General features: G+C 34.9%; 1 protein-coding gene across 1 annotated transcript in view; it reads left to right on the top strand.

The window, feature by feature from the left end:
- Nucleotides 1–14,690, top strand: part of LOC122748834 (gamma-aminobutyric acid receptor subunit gamma-3) — a 383,914-nt gene extending 369,224 nt beyond the window's left edge. The window contains exon 7 of the mRNA XM_043994833.1: nucleotides 6,962–14,690. Coding sequence (XP_043850768.1) covers nucleotides 6,962–7,240 — 279 coding nt within the window. The 3' untranslated portion in view covers nucleotides 7,241–14,690. The remainder of the gene's footprint in view (nucleotides 1–6,961) is intronic.
- The last annotated feature ends 4,968 nt before the right edge of the window (nucleotides 14,691–19,658 follow it).

The following is a 19,658-nucleotide window of genomic DNA, read 5'->3' as shown; positions in this document are numbered from 1 at the left end:
CTATTTGTATAAATAGTCTATTTGAAACTGTAATGGTCTGCCATATAAAGGGACATTTGGACACAAAGCAACATCATAAGAAGACTTGATCTTGATCTCTGCTCCTTTTTTTAAATCACCTCCATCACCATACCAGTGCTTTTCACAACATATCTGTATGTATGTTTATATACATATGGTAGAGAGGATTAGTGGATCTACGAACCAAAATATTGAGAGGCAGGGTGGTACACTAATGGCTAGATAGTCCAGCTAAGAGTCAGCAAGACTAAGATTCAAGCTATGCCTTCTACTTCTGTCAACTCCCTAATATTTTTGTCTTTTACCATGCCCATTTTTGCATGAAACTTTCCCTTAATATCTCTTATTGTCGGGGCAACTATATGGCACAGTGGATAGAACACCGGCCCTGGATTCAGGAGGACCTGAGTTCAAATCTGGCCTCAGAAACTTAAAAATTACTAGCTGTGTGACCCTGGGCAAGTCACTTAACCCCAATTGCCTCACCAAAAAAAACCCCAAAATAACAAATGTCTCTTATTGTCTTTCCCATTCTATTGTTTTATTTTATTTAAATTACTCATTTAAGAAAACCTTCTTATATCTCCTTGCTATTCTCTGGAAGTCTAAATTCACTTGAGTATATCTTTCTCTTTCTCTTTTGTCTTTTGTTTTCCTTCTTTCCTCAGCTATTTGTAAAGCCTCATCAGACAGCCATTTTGCTTTCTCGTGCTTCTTTTTTGGGGGGATGTTTTTTGTTACTCCCTCCTGGACAATATTGTGAACCTCTGTCCATAGTTATTCAGGTACTTTATCTACCAGAACTAATTATTTAAATATATTCATCATTTCCACTTTATATTCATGAGGGATTTCTTTAGGTCTTAGTTATACAATCAGAATTCGACATTTTTCAATAAGAAGCTCATGGGGGCAGGTAGATGGCACGATGGATAAATCACCAGACCTGGATTCAGGAGGACTTAAGTTGAAATCCAGCCTCAGACACTTGACACTAGCTGTGTGACCCTGGGCAAGTCACTTAACCCTCATTTCCCCCATCAAAATAATTAATTAATTAATTAAAATTTTTAAAAAATAAGAAGCTCATGATCTGAGCCACAGTTAGCTCCTCTATCATTGCCTTGCCATGGCAGAGGGGCTTGCGTATCTCAATGAAACTATGAAGTATGCTGTTCAGAGTTACCCAAGACAGACAGGTCATAGTGGAGAGTTCTGACAAAAGGTGATCCACTGGAGAAGGAAATGACACACCACTCCAGTATCTTTGCCAAGAGAACCCCATGGTCAGTATTAAAATGATTTTTTAAAAGGACATTGGAAGATGATTCCTTTCAGTCAGTAGGTGTCCAACACATTACTTGGAAAGAGCAGAGGACAACTATAACTAGCTCCAGTATTAATGAGGTATTTGAGCCAAAACCAAAAGGAAGCTCTGCTGTGCATGTGTCTGGTGCCAAAAGGGAAGTCTGATGTAGTAAACATCAATCCTGCATAGGAACCTGGAATGTAAGCTCTATGAACCAAGGTAAGCTGGATGTGGTTAAACAGGAGATGAAAAGACTAAACATCAGCATCAAGTCTTGGGTGTCAGTGAACTCAGATGGACAGGAATGGATGAATTTTGTTCAGGTGATCATTACATATGGTTCTGTAATGGAGTAGCTCTCATTGTCAAAAGGGTGGGGGGAGCAATACTGGGGTACAATCTCAAAAACAACAGAATTTTATCTGTTTGATTTCAAGGTTAATTGTTCAACATCACTGTAATATGAGTCTATGCTTCAACTACTGATGCCAAAAAGACTAAAGTTGATTAAGTCTATAACTTCTTCTAGAAACAACACCAAAAAAGAGATCACATTTATCATAAGGGATTGGAATCCTAAAGTAGGAAATTTTTAAAAAAGAATTAGAATAACAGTAAAGTTTGGCCTTGGAGTACAAAATGAACTGAGGCAGAGACTAATAGAGTTTTGTCAAGATAACTCACCGATCATAGCAAACACTCTTCTTCAACAACCCAGATGGTTTTGAAGCAAAATCAGAGGACCTGTCAAAAAAAGATTAAAAATATAGAGAAAAAATGACTGGTTCTAATTCCCCAAGTATGGATCTGTTTTTTAAAAAATCTAAATGACCTCTCATCCTTCTTCTGCCTTGTTCCAGGCAAGAAAATTCCCATTATCTGATTTCATTATACTTCCTGCCCCTGTGTATATTTTTTTCCCTTTATGACATGCCCTTAAGCCTTTCAGTTCAAGCAGTCCCAAATAAACCACATTGCATTATTTTAATGTCAGGAGAAGGTCAAAATATGATTTCATTAGTTCTGGTTTATTATGCCAAATAACATTAAAAGGCATTCTCTCAATAAAAAGTCAGTTTAATATTTATTTCTAGTTATTATTTATTTGACAAATTTGGAGTATTATCTAGAGCATTCTAAACAATTCTTTTGAGAACCAGTTCTCAATTCTAGGAAAGCTTTTATTTTCTCTTTGTTGATAATCTGTACCCTTCACTTCTTCTTAGTTTTTGAGTGTTTTTACTTTTGGTAATAGGTAGGCAGGTAAAAGAAGGAATCTGAATCCATTCCAATGTCTCAGTCACTGGATGTACAATTGGCACCATGCCAAAAAGTTGTTGTTCTTTTAATGAGCCATTTGGCCTCTACTAGCCTATGACTAACTGAAAGGGCAAAAAAAAACCAAACACTTTTTAAATATTTATGTTATTTTCTGCAGACTATACAGTTTTAGAAAGATTTATAAAAATGTTAATTTTCATACTTTGAAAATATATTAGTACCTGAGTTGAAGGTGTATAAGTCCTACACATGCATGCATAATTTTTAATTTTCACATCCCAGTCTTTAATGCATTTTAAGATTCTAACCAGAATTTTATGGGCTATGCTGGATTCATTCAAATTTCATGTTTTTTGATATATTGTACAAACAAGAAAATAAAAGATTTTTCCTACAGTTTGAATTTTAGGCAAGTTGTTAATACTTCGAGTAGCATATAAACTATTTTAATAGATCCTTACAATGGTCTAAAGTATATAAATGTAGCCTGGGTTTCATGCCTATAATCTGATATTGTTTCAATAGTAACCATCTGGTGATACCCATGTGTAGTCAATTTTTGGGTTGTTGAAAAAAAGTGTTTGCTTTGATCTGTGAGTTTATCTTGAAAAACTATTAGTCTCTGCCCCAGTTTGTTTTGTACTCCAAGGTCAAACTTGCCTGTTGTTCTAATTCTTCTTTTAAAATTTCCTACTTTAGTATTCCAGCCCTTATGATGAATGTATTATTTTTTTTGGTGTTATTTCTATAAGAAGTTCTAGTTCTTCATGAATTGATCAACTTTAGTCTGTCTGGCATGAGACTCTCCTTACTAGTGGAGAAAAAGATTTCTTAATAATGTGTGTCTGAGGAACAGAGTTGGTGTAAGAGGTTTGGAAAAGAGTGACAATCTTCATTATTTCCTTGAGAAACTCAATTGTTTCCAGACACCAGTGTAAAAAGAAGGAAACAAAAGCCTGTGGGAAGTGGCAAACATGTAGAGGAACTGATACCTCAACATGTCCCTGATTTCTAACCTGCCTCTCTAGAATTTCCAGGGAATTTCCTTTTGGGTAAATTTTTCCCCAAATAAAGAGAGAAAGACAGACACAGAGACAGACAGATAGGCACCTACAAAATTTTTTTTTGAGTCTTAAATTCTGGGACTAATTTTGCCACTTAGGCACATAGCCTTGAGATATCATCCTCTTTTTTTTTTCAGGGCAATGGGGGTTAAGTGACTTGCCCAGGGTCACACAGCTAGTAAGTGTCAAGTGTCTGAGGCCAGGTTTGAAATCAGGTACTCCTGAATCCAGGGCCAGTGCTTTATCCACTGCGCCACCTAGTTGCCCCAAGATATCATCCTCTTGACCAAAGAGGAAAGCATTTAATGAATCTTCTATATCTGAAATTTATGTTACATGGACAGACATACCAACAGAAAGATTGACAGACAGTAGCATTTAGTTAAAGGACAAATTACTAAGGGTTCAAAGTATTAGGGTTTATTTTCTAAAATCTACTTTTTAGGCCATTTCTACATTCTAACAGGACAACAGAACTTTAACAATGTTTTTTTCAGTTAATCTCTGAAGGAGTGCTACTAGGCTTGACAGTTACTTAGAATTACACTTGATGATCCTGCCACTTGTTTTATATAGAAATATCTGGAACTCTTTTTCCAATCTGTCTATAATTAATTATAAAATAAGCATCAGGTAAATAACTTATATTTTACATCAACTGTTATTGAAACATTTTGTATTGATGTAGCAGGCACTTCCCAACACATTTTTTTAAGCAAACTCTGACAAAGCACATTCCCTGACCCCCCCCCCCCCAAATTAACCATAACTTTACTAGAGACATTGTCATTGAGATATATGTCATTTTCCATTTGTGTAGCTTATAGTTATTTTTATCAGAAAGGAAAGATTTGTATTTTAATGATGATTTGTTCTGAATAATATTTGTTGTTGGCCTAAGTTATGCTATTTTTTTTAGTGTTTTCTTTGTTTCATTCATTGTAGTCATTGTGTGGACATTATGTTGGCTCCACTTTCTTTATTATGTATTACTTCATAACAAATTTCTCATCTTGTTCAGAATTCTTCATATTTGTTCTTTATCGTGGAATAATAATATTCCATTATATTCATACTGACATTTATTAAACCATTCCCCAGTTGTTGGATATATATTTTGTTTCAGGTTTTGGTTTTATTAAAATATTTTTTGTTTTTATGAATTACAATGAATTATTTAAACATATTGGTCATTTCATTGTAGGATCTCTGGTCAAAGGGTATGAACAATTTAGTATTATTTCTCATGATTCCAAATTGTTTTCTTGACCAGTTGGACCAATTCATAATTTCACCAGCAGTGAAATTGCATTAATAAGAAAAAAACTAATTGACATGTTGACAATGACAAAATAAAGATTTGACAATAGGAAAGACTGCTTCATCACTGAATAATTTTCTCACAATTTCAGTCAAATTTCTAAGTTTCGTTTTTACTCTTTTTTGCTCAGTATGATCATCCATCTTTTTCCTCAGTGAGCTCCCTGCTTTTGTGTGTGTTCTTTACCTGTTGTTTTCTCTTATACCTACATTTTTATTAAATGATAATGTACTCCCAAGGCAATATTTATATTATGATAATAATATTCACTGGTGAGTTGTGAAGTATTGTGTGTTTTATGAATAGTAAATGAATCAAAACTGAATTCAATTAAATAAGTATTTATTAAGCACCTATTCTGTGCCAGACAGTGCAAGTCATTGGCAATATAAAGACAAAAACAGACACTACCCTCAAAAAGCTTATATTCTAATGTTAGCCATCTTCCTCTTCCAAAGATCACCAAAAAGGTTTCCCCATTTCTCCAAAAATATTTAGTACATTGTTCAGGTTGTGTACACACAGATGTTTTGTAAATTGAATCAATGCTAATGTGGAAATATGTTTAACATGATTGTAAATATATAATTTATATCAGATTGGTTGCTGTCTTGGGGAGCAGGGAGGTAAAGGAGGAAGGTAGAAAAATTTGGAACTCAATATCTTATAAAAATTAATGTTTAAATCTATCTTTATGTCTAACCAGAAAAAAATAAAGATTGAAAAGAAAGACAAAGATAGATAGATAGATAGATAGATAGATAGATAGATAGATAGATAGATAGATAGATAGATAGATAGATAGATAGATAGATTCATCTGGGTCAAACCAGATCCAAGCTTACTGAGGAGGCTTGGGTGGAGATAGATACTTTTGGCTAGATAGCAGAAGGATGTTACTGATAAGATTAAATCACACCTAGATGAAAAGGGGATCCTATATTTTTTCTCTGATGTCATCTTACCAAGAGTTGAAGGACCTGAGTCACATATCCTAGAACTTCATTTTAATATAAACCACCTCCAGTGATATCAACCAATTGGATTCAATTGTTGTTAACCAGTTAGATTTGATTGCTCTGTGATGGACCTCTTTCAGTTGGAAGACTTTATGAACTGAGGCCCCACTGCCTTTAGGCATCTTTGGTCTAAGAGAGATAGCTAATAAACCTGCTTTTATTAATAACTCACCAGCCTATTAATAAAATAATTAAATTACCCAGAAATTTTTTTCTTTAATAAATTGAAACAATTAAGATGCCTGTCAGACATTTTGGGGGGATTTATGACAGTTGAATTGTTTCATGATTCAATTTGACTTCTTGTTTTTTTTTTCTTTTGTTTTGTTTTATTTTATTTTAAATGCCATTTGGTGGTATACAAATTCTAAAAACCCAGGTGCTTTAAAGAAATTCATGGCATACATCAAATCAGAAATATAAATGAGTTCTGGGTTCATTCTTTAAGGGATCTGTGAAGACATTTTAAAACTGGATGTGACAATGTGAATTCATTTAAAAGGGAACTCCTTAATGATGAAATTCCCACTACTAACATTAACCAGAAACCTTTGAGCAACTTAGTCTTAGATTATTTGGGAGCACTGCTATGTTAATACATTTTGGGAGGCCAAAATGGGTCAGAAGAGAGACTTAAATCCAAGCTTTCCTGACTCCAAGGTAACCTCTATCCATAATGCCAGACTGCCTTTTGTGTATCATCTTACACATAACAATCCCTTGGACATAGGAGAATTAGATATTTGTCGTTTAGATAGAAAAACCATAGTTACATAAATGTTGTCCAAGCATCTAATCAATCTGAACGCATCTACAAACTATACGCATGCAAGTTTCCATGTTCAATCTGTCTCTCTGGTCATTCTAAAATATGTACAGATTGCCTGATTCACCTAATGTTTGCAATGTATCTAATCCCGGTTCTTTTCATTTTAATTGTTTCTAGAACTATTCTGTCCTGGATATGAGACCACCTCCTACAGTGATCCCTCTGAATAATTCCATGTACTGGCAGGAATTTGAAGATACTTGTGTCTATGAGTGTCTGGATGGCAAAGACTGTCAAAGCTTCTTCTGCTGCTATGAAGAGTGCAAATCGGGCTCCTGGAGGAAAGGACGGATTCACATAGACATCTCAGAGCTGGACTCATATTCCCGGGTCTTTTTCCCAACCTCTTTCCTGCTCTTTAACCTGGTCTACTGGGTTGGATACCTCTATCTTTAAATATAAAACCAGTAGTGGTGATTGGAGGGTTTTCACACTTTTTCTTTTCTTCAGCATTGGCAAATATTCAGTAGCAAAGGAGGACACTGGTCAGTTTCATCCCTAATTACAAAGAACTCATTATCTATGATTATTAAAGAACCTCACCAAGGTTTTATTATGTATGTGCCTGGGGGAGGGGGGTGTGGGGGAAAATGCCTAGTTACTTTTCAATATCCAGTTCTCACTAAATTCCACATTTGAAAATTAATTTTAGAGAGTGGGATAGCTGTTGACTCACCTCAACAGAGAAATCTCTAAGACCTGCCGACCGATATATTTGTAGATTCCTGCAGTTTCCTCATCTGTCCTTTCTCCTTACATCTCCAAGCACTAGCACCCACTGGTGCTGAGCCACATTTCTGCATTGGGAGTATTTGAAAAGTTGGAAGGACCAGCTCTGCAGTCTGACCTTCCTTGCGAGTGGTAGTAAGATAGGGGGCCCAGGATTTCTCTTTATAATCATTGACAAAAAGCCAACCAAGCTTCTGTAATCCTAATAGCTGTCCAGTAACTGTGAAACATCAAGGAGATGACAGAGCTAGGGAGGACATAGGTATGTGAATGTGTATGTGTGTGTGTGCCCTGGTGCATATCATCCAGGGATATAATTTTGAGAAGGAAAATGTATGATTTTCAAAATCCTTCATTTGTTGAAATCAAAGAAGTAGATAACCTAATGTATTACTTAGAACACATTTTAAAGGATCTGTCCTTCCTTTTTGGACTAGAGTAAGGCTACTTCACCACAAAAGCAAAGAGCAGGAGATTGCTTCTAACAAGTTTCATTAAAATTGGCCTGTGCTCCTCTGTGATGAAAAGGTCTGAGTCACTATTTGTTAGAACAAGGTACCCTCATCTTGTTAAAACAGGGCAGACACACACACACACACACACACACACACACACACACACACATACACACACTCACTCACAAATACCTTCCAAATTTTATTTTACAGTAGGTAAATCACTACTGAATATTATTTTTCTAAGTAAAACTAGTACCACTTAAACAAAACAAAAACAAAGATTGTAGTTGGTAAGCATCAAACAAGTATATTCTGGGGCTAAGGAAAAGTATTTTATACTTTTGAAATAGAGTCAAGAAGCAACATCCCAAAGAGAACTCTAGAATTTATAACTGTTTTGTACAAGAGAAATCCAACTTTATTTTGGAATTTTTATCTAACTCTTTCTTTGTTTCTGACCATCAGTATTTCTCAAGACACTTTTCAAGTGGTCCTTTTTTTTTTTTTTTTTAAAAGAAAGCCTTGTCAGTTGGTAGTAATCACCTAAATAAAACAGTATATCCAGAAAACACTGTGGGTCTCCCAATAATAACTGTGAATTAAAATTAGTTTAAAAGCAGAAGATATTTTATAAGAAATCATTGTAGTCCCTACTACAGAGCCTGCTAACAGTTTAAATTGGCTAAGGAGTAAAATAAATGGCAATAGAATAAATCATATCAGTAAAATGACAAGGGTGGCATAGGCCAATAGAAATAAAATGTCTGAGATGGTAAAAGTTTCATTCTTACTTGCATGGCTGTTAAGAACATCAAAGATATTCCTAGTATATTGAAAAATGAGCATATAGATAAGCATTAATGTTTTTTCAGGAATTGGTTAAAGAGCTTGAAGAATTTTCAAGAATATTGTTTTTCTTCCCTTTTCCAGTTTCTTCCCTTATTGGTTTCTAGTTGTTCCTTAGCAAATCATATAATTTGTAGTTTGCTTGCTACTCTAACAAAAATGTTTGGTGGAAATTAGACTGAATATATTGGTTTGAGTGAATTTTATTGATTATCTATAAATTTCTTTATCTATATTATCCCTTCCTCCGGGAATCTAGAATTGTGGAAAGGTAATTCAGCAAAAAGGACAATGCTAATTTAATTTTAAGGTACTATTATTCAAAACTGGTTTAATTACCCTAATGTAGATTTTCATAAAATAATTGGTTCCTTCTTACCAACTGGTCAAGCCACTCTTTCCACTGACAAGATCTCACTCCTTATAATGATGAGAGAAATACTGAGCCTGATCTAGTTGAAAAGGAGTGTTGTGATGGTAGGATTCCCAGGTGGAGTTTTCCACAGTGGAAAAAAATTCACCTGACAGCTCCTTAACCTAGAAATCAAGAAATCTTTCCCAGCACCCTACCCCATAACAGAAATGGTTTGAATATTGGTGAAATAATTTGATGGAATCTTATAATAAAATGAAACTGAAGAGGAAGAGATGCCAAGAGAATACAACAATCAATATGAAATAGATGAGATGATATGTATTCCCAGTAACTTTACAAAGTGCTGCCAGTTTATCTAAGTACCAAAATAATAATAAAAAAAAAGATTGTCACATAATAAACTTCCTTTTCTAGGAGGTGTCTAAAGAACTCTTAGGTTTTCAATAGATAAAAGAATTGCTAGATTTTACACCACACATTATTTGCCTCTTCTGACCTCTTCAGTTTTTTTGTTGTTTGTAACTTTTCCCAGCTGTAAGCATATAATACTTTCAATACTGTCAAGTCTGTCTTTGGAAGATTGATCATAGATATATAAATATGTTCCTTTTGCCTCTATTTTCTGAGAGCATGAACAGATATTAATGCTTTAAAACAGTTTTTTTTTTCCTTTCACCGTATGATGAGACTCTAAACCTAAACATAGTATTAATATCTTTGAATGAGCCATTTGTATAAATGCTAATCTCTCTTGCAAAATATAATTCCAGCCATGGAGATACCATTCTCTAGACTGGTTTAAATGCTTTTTATTCCTGAATCAAAAGAACTACATGAATCCCTTAAGTCCAGACTTTGTCCATATGTCTCCAGTCTTGTATGGAATCTACTATATTGTACATATGGGCTATTTCATGTATTGAAAATGGAAATGTGATTTTGTTTTTATTATACAGTAGCAGAGGCCTATGTTAAGCATCTAACTGTCTTTTGGGGTGACAAATAATGAGTGAAGGATAGCTCTGAGTAGGATAAAACCCCACTCAATTGAATTTTTTTTCCTATCTTAAGATTGACTATTGAAGTGATTTACTGTACCTGTAACTTCAAGGTGGTATGTCCAGAATAGATTTTAATGACTGTAGAGTCTTCGTTTCCAAAGGCCAAAGGCTACATATTGGAAGAAAGTATTTTAGGTGGCAGTTCTATAGTTATTAAGACATTTCCTAGGTGCTTGGCATCATAAAGACACACTGTCTTTATCTCTCCTTCAGAGTCAGCCTTACTGCCTAGACCAAGTTTTGCCATTGTTATTGCCACTGCCTTAAGCAACTAGGGGGAGAGGTAAAGAGAGGAGATGGAACAAGCAGGCCAAAGTTTAACTAAATTGGTACCACTACTACCCATGATATCACTGGCAACTGCTAAGTGCTCACTTTGAGGAAAACTGCAGAAAGAAGCTTTCAAATGGACAAAAGATTTCTTTAATAATTCATTAAAACTTCTATACAGCTCCACTGTCAGTAACCAGAATAATATAGACCTCTAAGAAACTGACCTGCTAATTATTGCTATGAAGCAACATAATTTCTAGATATATTCAAAAGTTTTACTCAAGATTATAGTTCTATAGAATTTAGAACTAGGAAGTAGCAGATAATTATTGATCCCAACCTCTACCACCATTGAACAGATGAGGAAACAGGCCCAGAGAAGGGAAATTACTTGCCCATTGACCACTTAATGTGACAGACCCTATATTTGAATCCAATTTCTCTCTCTCTCCAAGTGATCTTTCTTTCTCCCTTTAACTAATCACCAAAGCCAGTATTGCTTTCTAATGAACCAACCTTGGTCCCATTTTTATCTCTCTCTCTGTCTCTTTTTCTCTCTCTCTGTCTCTCTTACACACACACACACATACATACATACACACACACACACACACATTATAGTTATTTATACACACACATCTTATGGATGTCAAAATTTAATTCAATTCAACAAGCATTTATAAGTACCTTATAAGCTAGAATGGGGGATTACAAAGTCATTTTTCCCTGCCCTCAAGGAGCATACATTCCATTTTATTGCAAAATATATGTAAACCAGCATTGATTGGCATAAAAATCAATTGCAAGTAATATCATGTCCTATTAGTGGCCAGACAAAGAAAAATGCAAGATTCCTCTATCATCTATGCTGTATTAAGAGCAATTGGGAAGTAGCGTTCAATAGCTATTGGTTCAGAAAATAAGTGATTTGATTTGTGATTTTTTTTTTCTTTAAAGCAAGCAGGTACACTAGATTTTCATGCCATATAGGGGGAGCTTTGGTATTACTAAAAGACAAACCAGCCAACAAAATTAATCCACATAGCAGATAATATTTAGATTTTTAGAGGGTTTTGTTGTTGTTGTTGTTTTTGTTTTGATTTGGTTTTTGTTTGTTGTTTTTTGTGGGACAATGAGGGTTAAGTGACTTGCCTAAGGTCACATATGATAGAGATTATTTACATTGAAACTATTTTAATCTCAATAATCTTGTAGTTATGATACAAACCAAGGATCTCAATCCCTTTATATCTAAAATTCTATTTAAAATAAAATAGTCTTTTGGGAGTTTCCCAGCCTGAGTTTTATGGGATGTTCAAGAGATTCTCACCCACTATGAAATCTGCAAGGTTGGGGGTCAAAAATTGAGTAGACAAACTGAAAAGGGAGAAAATATGATTTAGTAGCACGTTGAAGAAGATTTCTCAGAATGGTAACAATTTTAGCTTCTTCTGATACAGAACTGGGTTTTATTAGTTTTCAGGATTACTCAAAGCATATGACCAATCACAGCCCATAAGTGGCATTCCTTGGCAAAAAAAAAAAAAGAAATTGTGAGAAGAGAACAAGTTTTGGAATCCCAGGAGTTGATAAAGATGAGATGGAATCTTCCTGTAGGAAAACATGTAGTTAGCAATCTCTAAGGTGCAGTCAGAGGGCACTTCAAAATATAATCAATCTGGCTTATTTTGTTTCCAATAAAGAGAGAAATAAAGTACAGCCTGAGGATCTCTTATTAATGCAGACAGATGTGTATTTATTTGTCCTGGAGCTTTCTTTATCTGGGGAGAAGATGTTTCTCCAAAACTTCAATACCCAGTGCTCACAACAGGAATTCATCCTCCTCCTCCACAATCATCTATTAAACAGTAAGAGATGTACTATAGCCAAACCTTTCATAGATTGAAGGTTCACCACAATTTCATGACTAATGTTTCACCCCAGAATGGTCAGCCCATTTTAAATGCTCAAGCAAAACAGGAAAGGGAATAAATTGTTTAATACTGACTCAATGATTAATTATACTAAGTTTGTGACTAACAAAAAAGAAACATTTTGTGCTTTCTCTTTTCTTTTTATATTCTATTATGGAGAACTGTTGAAACAGAGGATCTATATATAAAGTATTACGAGCTTTATAAGTAATGTTCCATTTTTGTGGTCTTAATGATCATGAAATAGTCTTTTGTTTTGTTTTGTTTTGTTTTTTTCTGAGTATTTACTGACAACATAATTGTGAGAGTTCATCTTGGAAATGGGGGGTGGGGAGTGAGTGAATGATTTCAGATATGTAGTCAGATATGGCATTATGTTTAAAAAAAACTGAGGCTACCGTTTACTCCTTAGGTCTCAGAATTGCTGTATGTAGAAGGGCATTGAAATCTTCCATTTTCTGTAGTGTTCAAGATGATTTGAATCTTGGGGGAAACAGAAAGAAATCTGGTTCCTAAAGAGATATGACCAAAGTGCAGCATACTGAATACTTCCGGGGTCTTGGCACCTAATCAGACATTATAGAAATGAAGGAAGCAAGTCCAGATTTCCAGGCCTATTTTTGCCAAATCCAAAACAACCCTCAAGCCTTTCAAATGGCAGTAGGATCAAAGGATCTTAAATTGACAGGTTCTAGGGACCTGGGGATTATCTGGTGTTCTTTCAATTCAACAAGTCAACATCCACCAATGAGGCACCTTTTATATAAAAGGCAGGTGTGCTCAATCCTGTAAGTACAAAGATACCCCCACATAGCACACCACTAACTGTAATAGCCCCTGTGACCCCTGAAAGGACTTTATAATAGGAGATAGATGTCTCTGTCTTTTTGTCTGTCTATCTCTTTGTTTCTGTCTTTTTCTCTCTCTGTCTCTCGCACATACTCTCTCTCTCTCTCTCTCTCTCCCACACACACACACACACACACACACACACTTATTGTAGCCAAAATTAATACAAGGTAATTGGAGGAGAAAGTACTAATAGCTAGGAATGGGAATTTGGGAAAAGCCCAATGCAGAAGGTGTATACTCCAGACATGTGTGGGGTGGGAGGAGGAAAGACCTATACAGAAAGGCACATGTATGGTCATTATGGTACCAGATCATATGGCCTTTTATCTCAAATCTCAAAATTCTATAGAAAATAGGGTTTTTATTTGTTTGAGAAATTTTAATTTAAAGAAAAAATTGCCACCTAGAAAAAAACACTGGGTCAATATTTACTTTTGTGGTGTTGTTCAGTTGTTTCAGTTGTGTTTAATTCTTTTTTACCTCACTTAGGGTTTTCTTGGCAATATACTCGAGCAGCTTGATATTTCCTTCTCCAGATGAGGAAACTGAGGCAAAAAGGGCTAAGTGACCTGTCCTCAATCACACAGCTAGTGTGTCAGAGGCCACAATTGAACTGAGGAAGATGAGGCTTTCTGACTCCAGGCCCAGTATTGTATCCACTGCGCCACCCTGATGCCCTGATTTACTTTAGTAGCTCCTTACAAAGACATTTTTAACTAGCTATATAAGACTGATGGGTGAAAATTGTTTGTTTTTTTGTTTATTTCTCTGAGTCTAGCTCTCAGTAAACAACTAAACAGTGAATGTTAACTTCTGGGTCATTTAGCAAGTCGAACATGCTTCTGTGATTGATTGTATGGTCTTTTTCATGGAACCCATCACAAATAGCCTTTGGTTTAGGGCACTGATCTCCTGATCTCAACTTGGCCGATCTTTCATTAGAGGAATATATTTCTATCTAGGGAGGAGAAAAGCATGTTTGCCCTGATATCCTTGATCAGGCTCTGGAATGATACGCAAGAGACTAAACTAGTCAGGTATTTCATTATTTCTGGGAGAAATATAAACATAGAGAACTCTTTTTAAAAAATGTGGTACTTATAAAGGCTAAGTGGTTCTAACATTTTCACTCATCCATTTTTCATAAGAGATCATGTGTTTCAGGTTGGATATCTGCTCTTAATAGGGGTTTGCTTCATGCTATATTCTTTGTAATATTTCTTTCATGGTATTTACTTATATTGAATGATATAAAAAGACCATTTTTTCTAATTGTCTTTTGAAAAAAAAATAGTTATTTTTCCATACATTTATACTCTTTCCCTGCCAGGGCCCTTTTCCTCACCCCTATGTACTGAAAACAAACAAACAAATAAAAAGCATAACCTCATTGAGTTATAAAAATTAATCATTATTGTTGTATCCTTAGAACACTTAGGTTACATACAAACCATTTAAATAATTGTATCAACAAAACAATGGTGAAAGTCAGATTACTAGTTACTACCAAGTAAAATAGATTTAGAGCTTGAGGGAAACTTAGAGCATCTAGTCCCATCATTTTACAGTTGAAGAAACTGAGGCACATGTAGCAGGCACCATGATATAGGCTATTAATATAATGACAAAATGAAATAGGTCTCTGCCTCAAGGAAATTGTGTACCCATAAAACTGAATGAACTAGGAGTCCCATAAAAAACAAACAAACAAACAAAAAACAGCCAGGAGAAGAAGGGAACAAATCCCTGAGAACCCTTAATGTGTATCCTGTAGTACTTTTTTTCTTAAGCATTTTTTTCATTTTATTTTATTTTTCAATTAGTAAGCATTCCTTTATTCTTCCTTCTACTCCCATCCAATTTAAAAGAAAAAAAGAAAAAATATTTTTAAACAAATATGCATAACAGATTTCCACATTGGCCATGCCCCCAAATCTATGTCTCAGTCTGTACCTTGAATCTATCCCCTCTTGGTCAGGAGGAAAATAGAGATCATCATTACTTCTCTGAAATCATGGTCATTGCACTGATCAGAAATCTTAAGGATTGCAGCTGTGTCTTTCCAAAGTTGCTGCTATTTTGTAAATTTCCCTTGTTCTGCTCAGATCCTGGAGTTCTACATAATCTTTGATTTCCCTCAAGTGTTCCTTGAGCAATTATTTTGTGTTGTTGTGTTGTCTTTGTGTTGTAAGGATTTCCTACACAAAATAGCCTTTCGGTCTTAGGCATAGCAGGCTACTTTGCCATCAGTTCCTCAAGTTGTAAATGAAAGGAAATCTCCAACACTTTCTTTTGAGAAATCCAAACTTAGTAATTGTCATTTGTACAGATTCCATTTGAAACATTCTAATCCTATAGCCTGAAGCAAACAATTCATTTTTCCATCAGTAAACTGGCACATGCTCTTAGTTCTAAAGTATCTGGTATTGTAATCTTCCTGCCAAGTGGCAAATAAACTCATTTTGACATGGTTAGCCACTTGGAAAGGGCTTATTTTTCAAGCTAGGGGTGAAAGAAAAATTAGTCACCAATTTCCATCAAAGGCTCATTGAATTCTATCCACTAATAACAGTAATGAAACTTTCCCCAAAATTAACTATAGAGAAGTCATAGTTTGAGGCCCTTCTACATGACCATCATTTCAAACAAGTTGGACGTTAATCAGGATTTCTACTCTCCTGTTGGGTAAAGGGGCTCCAGAGCACATTAAATCAAAAATTCCACATTCCAGGATCATTAATAAATATAGAGTTACCTTGAGAGAACAACTTTAATGCCTTACCAAAGAGACTTTTTCATGAAAAACAAGTCTAATCATTGGTATTCTCCCATATATTTACAAGGCTCAGAGAAACCAGTTTTTAACTCCCATTAACTTAGCTGTCACCAGAGATATTCTCAAAGGTGGATTGCTCTGCTTTGTAAGAATTTCACTTCACCGGCCAGTGATAGCCTTCAAGGGAATAAATGATTGGAACAGATTGAAACATGCTGTGACCATCATGTAATTCACTTTCCAACTAACTAACACGTGTTCATTTCATGACAGAAGTGTGACCCTCCACAGTGCATTTCAGATTATTAAAAGCGTGGAGCTTGCTATTCTGAAAAGCTCTATTGTAAAGAATACAGAGCTTGGTAATTAAGAGCAGTAGATGTTCTACATTTTATGTTGTTTTATTTTTGAGCTATGGCCCATAATTTTTAAAGTATAGTCATACTACACAAATTTCCATATTAGCAATGTTCACAAAAAAGGCATGAAAAAAAGAAAAAAAATACGTTTCAATTGGCATTCAGAGTCTATGAGTTATCCGTCTAGAGGTAGATATTGTGTTTCATAATGAGTCCTTTGTAATTCTGTTGATTAAAGTTATTAAGTCATCCATAGTTAATTATCCTTACACTATTACTATTACTGTGTAAATCATTTTCCTGTTTCTGCTTACTTCACTTTGCAACAGTTCATATTGGTATTCTCAGGTTTCTTTGAAACCTTTCCCATCATCATTTTTATAGCACAATAATACTCCATCACATTCTGATATCATGATTTATTTAGAGATTCCCTAATTGATAGACAAGCCCTAAATTTACAATTATTTTCTACCACAAAGAGGCTGAAACATTTTTTTTTAACCTGACCCCTTTTCCTTTTCCTTTGAATTCCTTAAGCTATAGCCCCAGTAGCAACATTGCTGGGTCAAAGGGTATGAACAGTTCAAAAGCCTTTTGAGCATAGTTTCAAATTGCATTCCAGAATGATTCAACTAGTTCATCCCACATCCACATCCTCTCCAAAATTTATTTGTCATATTCCTTTTTTTGGTCATCTCAGCCATTGATGAGTATGAGTTAGAACCACAGATTTGTTTTAATATGCATTTTGCTAATTATTAGTGATGTGGAGGATTTTTATATGGCTATTGATTGCTTTGATTTCTTCCTCTGAAAACTTCCTATTAATATCTGTTAGCCAAAAATCAAATGGGAAATAGTTCTTATACCTGGAAATTTGATTATGTTCCCCATCTATTTTAGAAATGAGATCTTTCTCAGAGAAATTTACTGTAAAGATTTTTCCCACTTTCCTACTTTTTTTCTAATTTAAGATGCCATAAGCATCTTTTGTTTGTGAAAAAAAGACTTTTCTTATAATCATAATTAACCTTTTTGCTTCCCATAAACCTCTATCTCTTGCTTGGTCATGAACTCTTCCTCTATATGTAGATCTGACATGCAGCTAGGTGATACAAGTGGTCGAATGTTGGTCCTTTATTCAGGAAGACCCAAGTTCAAATCCATCTTCTGTTGTTTATTAGCTCTGTGACCCTAGACATCTCACTTAACTTTTGTCTGCCTCAGTTTCCTTGACTGTAAAATGGAAATAATGGCACTACCTCAGAGGTTTGTTATGAGGATCAAATAAGACATTGCTAGAGCACTAAACACAGTACCTGGCAAATAATAGTGCTATATAAATGTTTATTCTCTTCCCCTTCCCCCAATTTCTTCCCTGTACCACTAATTTGCTTATGGCATCACTTCTTAAATCATGGACCCATTTTGAGCTATCTTGAAATATAGTTTGAGGTCTTAGTCTATATCTAGATTCTATTCTAGTTTACCTAACAGTTTTTTGTCTTCCCCCAATAGCTGATATCTTTGAATGCAGTTCAAGTAGGATTCTGTTTCTTAGCATGTGCTTTGAATTGGGCTTATTTTTTAGCATTAAGTGTTTAAAGGATTATATATTTAGGACTAGAAGGAACTTCAAAGGCTATCTACCAAAAGCCCCCTCATTTATAGTTGAAGAAACTAAATCTTGAAAAGGTTAAATGACTTCCTGATAGCCACAAATCTAGTAAGACATATTTGGGCCCTAAGTCCAGAGCTCTGAATATTACACTATTCTTGTTTTTGTTATTGTTTTTAAATCAAACAGTAACTTCAAAGTCATAAATTTTAAGAATAATAAATGAGGGGGCAGCTAGATGGCACAGTGGATAGAGCACCAGCCCTGTAGTCAGGAGGACCTGAGTTCAGATCTGGCCTCAGACACTTAACACTTACTAGCTGTGTGACCCTAGGCAAATCACTTAACCCCAATTGCCTCACCAAAAAAAAAAAAGAAGAAGAATAAATGAGTAGTTCTTAATGTGTACCTAGGATTGAAAAAAATCCATCTTTATTTCCCATAAACTTCAGCTGAAATGTAGCATTTCCTTCAATTGTGTTTTTAAAAAAATTATTCTGAGAAAAGTTCATTGGGATTCACTAGACTACCAGAAGGATCCATGATATTAAAAAAATTAAGAATACTTGATCTGGTCCAGAGCTTCCTCCTTTTAAGGAAGCAGACCCAGAGGAGTTAAATTATTTGCCCAAATTCACAATTACTTTGCTATTCCAACAGTTCACTTTGACTTTTTTAGGGCTCATGAATTCCCATACAGATCAAAACATGAAGATAATTCTCCAATTGAATTCCATGGGAGAATTTTCTTCAGGATAAAGAAAGAATTATTTTGGTACCTCCTTTGACCCATTCCTCAAAAGCTGCTTCTATTCATAATCAGATCACACAGATGATTTGATGAAAAAAGAACAATCCAACCAACTTTGTGCTTTTGTGTAGACAATGTAGAGACAACAGCAAAGTGGAACAATGGATAGAGCACCAAGCCTGGTATTAGGAAGAGATGAGTTCAAAACTGGCCTCAGGCACTTATTAGCTATGTGATCCTGGGTAAGTCACTTAACCTCTCTTTATCTTAATCCACTGGAGAAGAAAATAACAAACCACTCTAGTATAGACAATATGGTCCAAGAGATCAGGAAGAGTCTCACAGTACTTAATGAATGTACAACAGCCAATGTACACTTATCAAGAAATACTTATTAAAGACCTGTTTTGTGAAAAGAAACATGTTTAGTTGATGTGTTGAACACATTGGCTATTGTGTGCTGCCTGAAGTATATTAAAATATAATTGGGAAATTTTTTTAAAGTGGACATAAATAATGTTAATATATAGTTTTCTAAGTTAATATTTGTCCTGCAGGGATCCTCATATGTGGTTTAGTGGCCTCATTTCTCTTTGAGTTTGACACTACTGCTGTAGAGGTTACTAAAATATATAAGCCATGTTCTCTCACTCCAAGAGCCTTCTAATCTTATTAGAGATAGAAAGCATAAGACATAAAAAATAATACTTAACAATTCAAACAGACAATTGATTCAGTTTTAAAATTTTCAACCAGCTCTTGTGGAACTGCTATGTAG

This window comes from Dromiciops gliroides, chromosome 3, assembly GCF_019393635.1.
Source record: "Dromiciops gliroides isolate mDroGli1 chromosome 3, mDroGli1.pri, whole genome shotgun sequence".
In the NCBI taxonomy this organism is placed as follows: Eukaryota; Metazoa; Chordata; class Mammalia; order Microbiotheria; family Microbiotheriidae; genus Dromiciops; species Dromiciops gliroides.
This window is presented reverse-complemented; position numbering and strand designations above follow the sequence as displayed.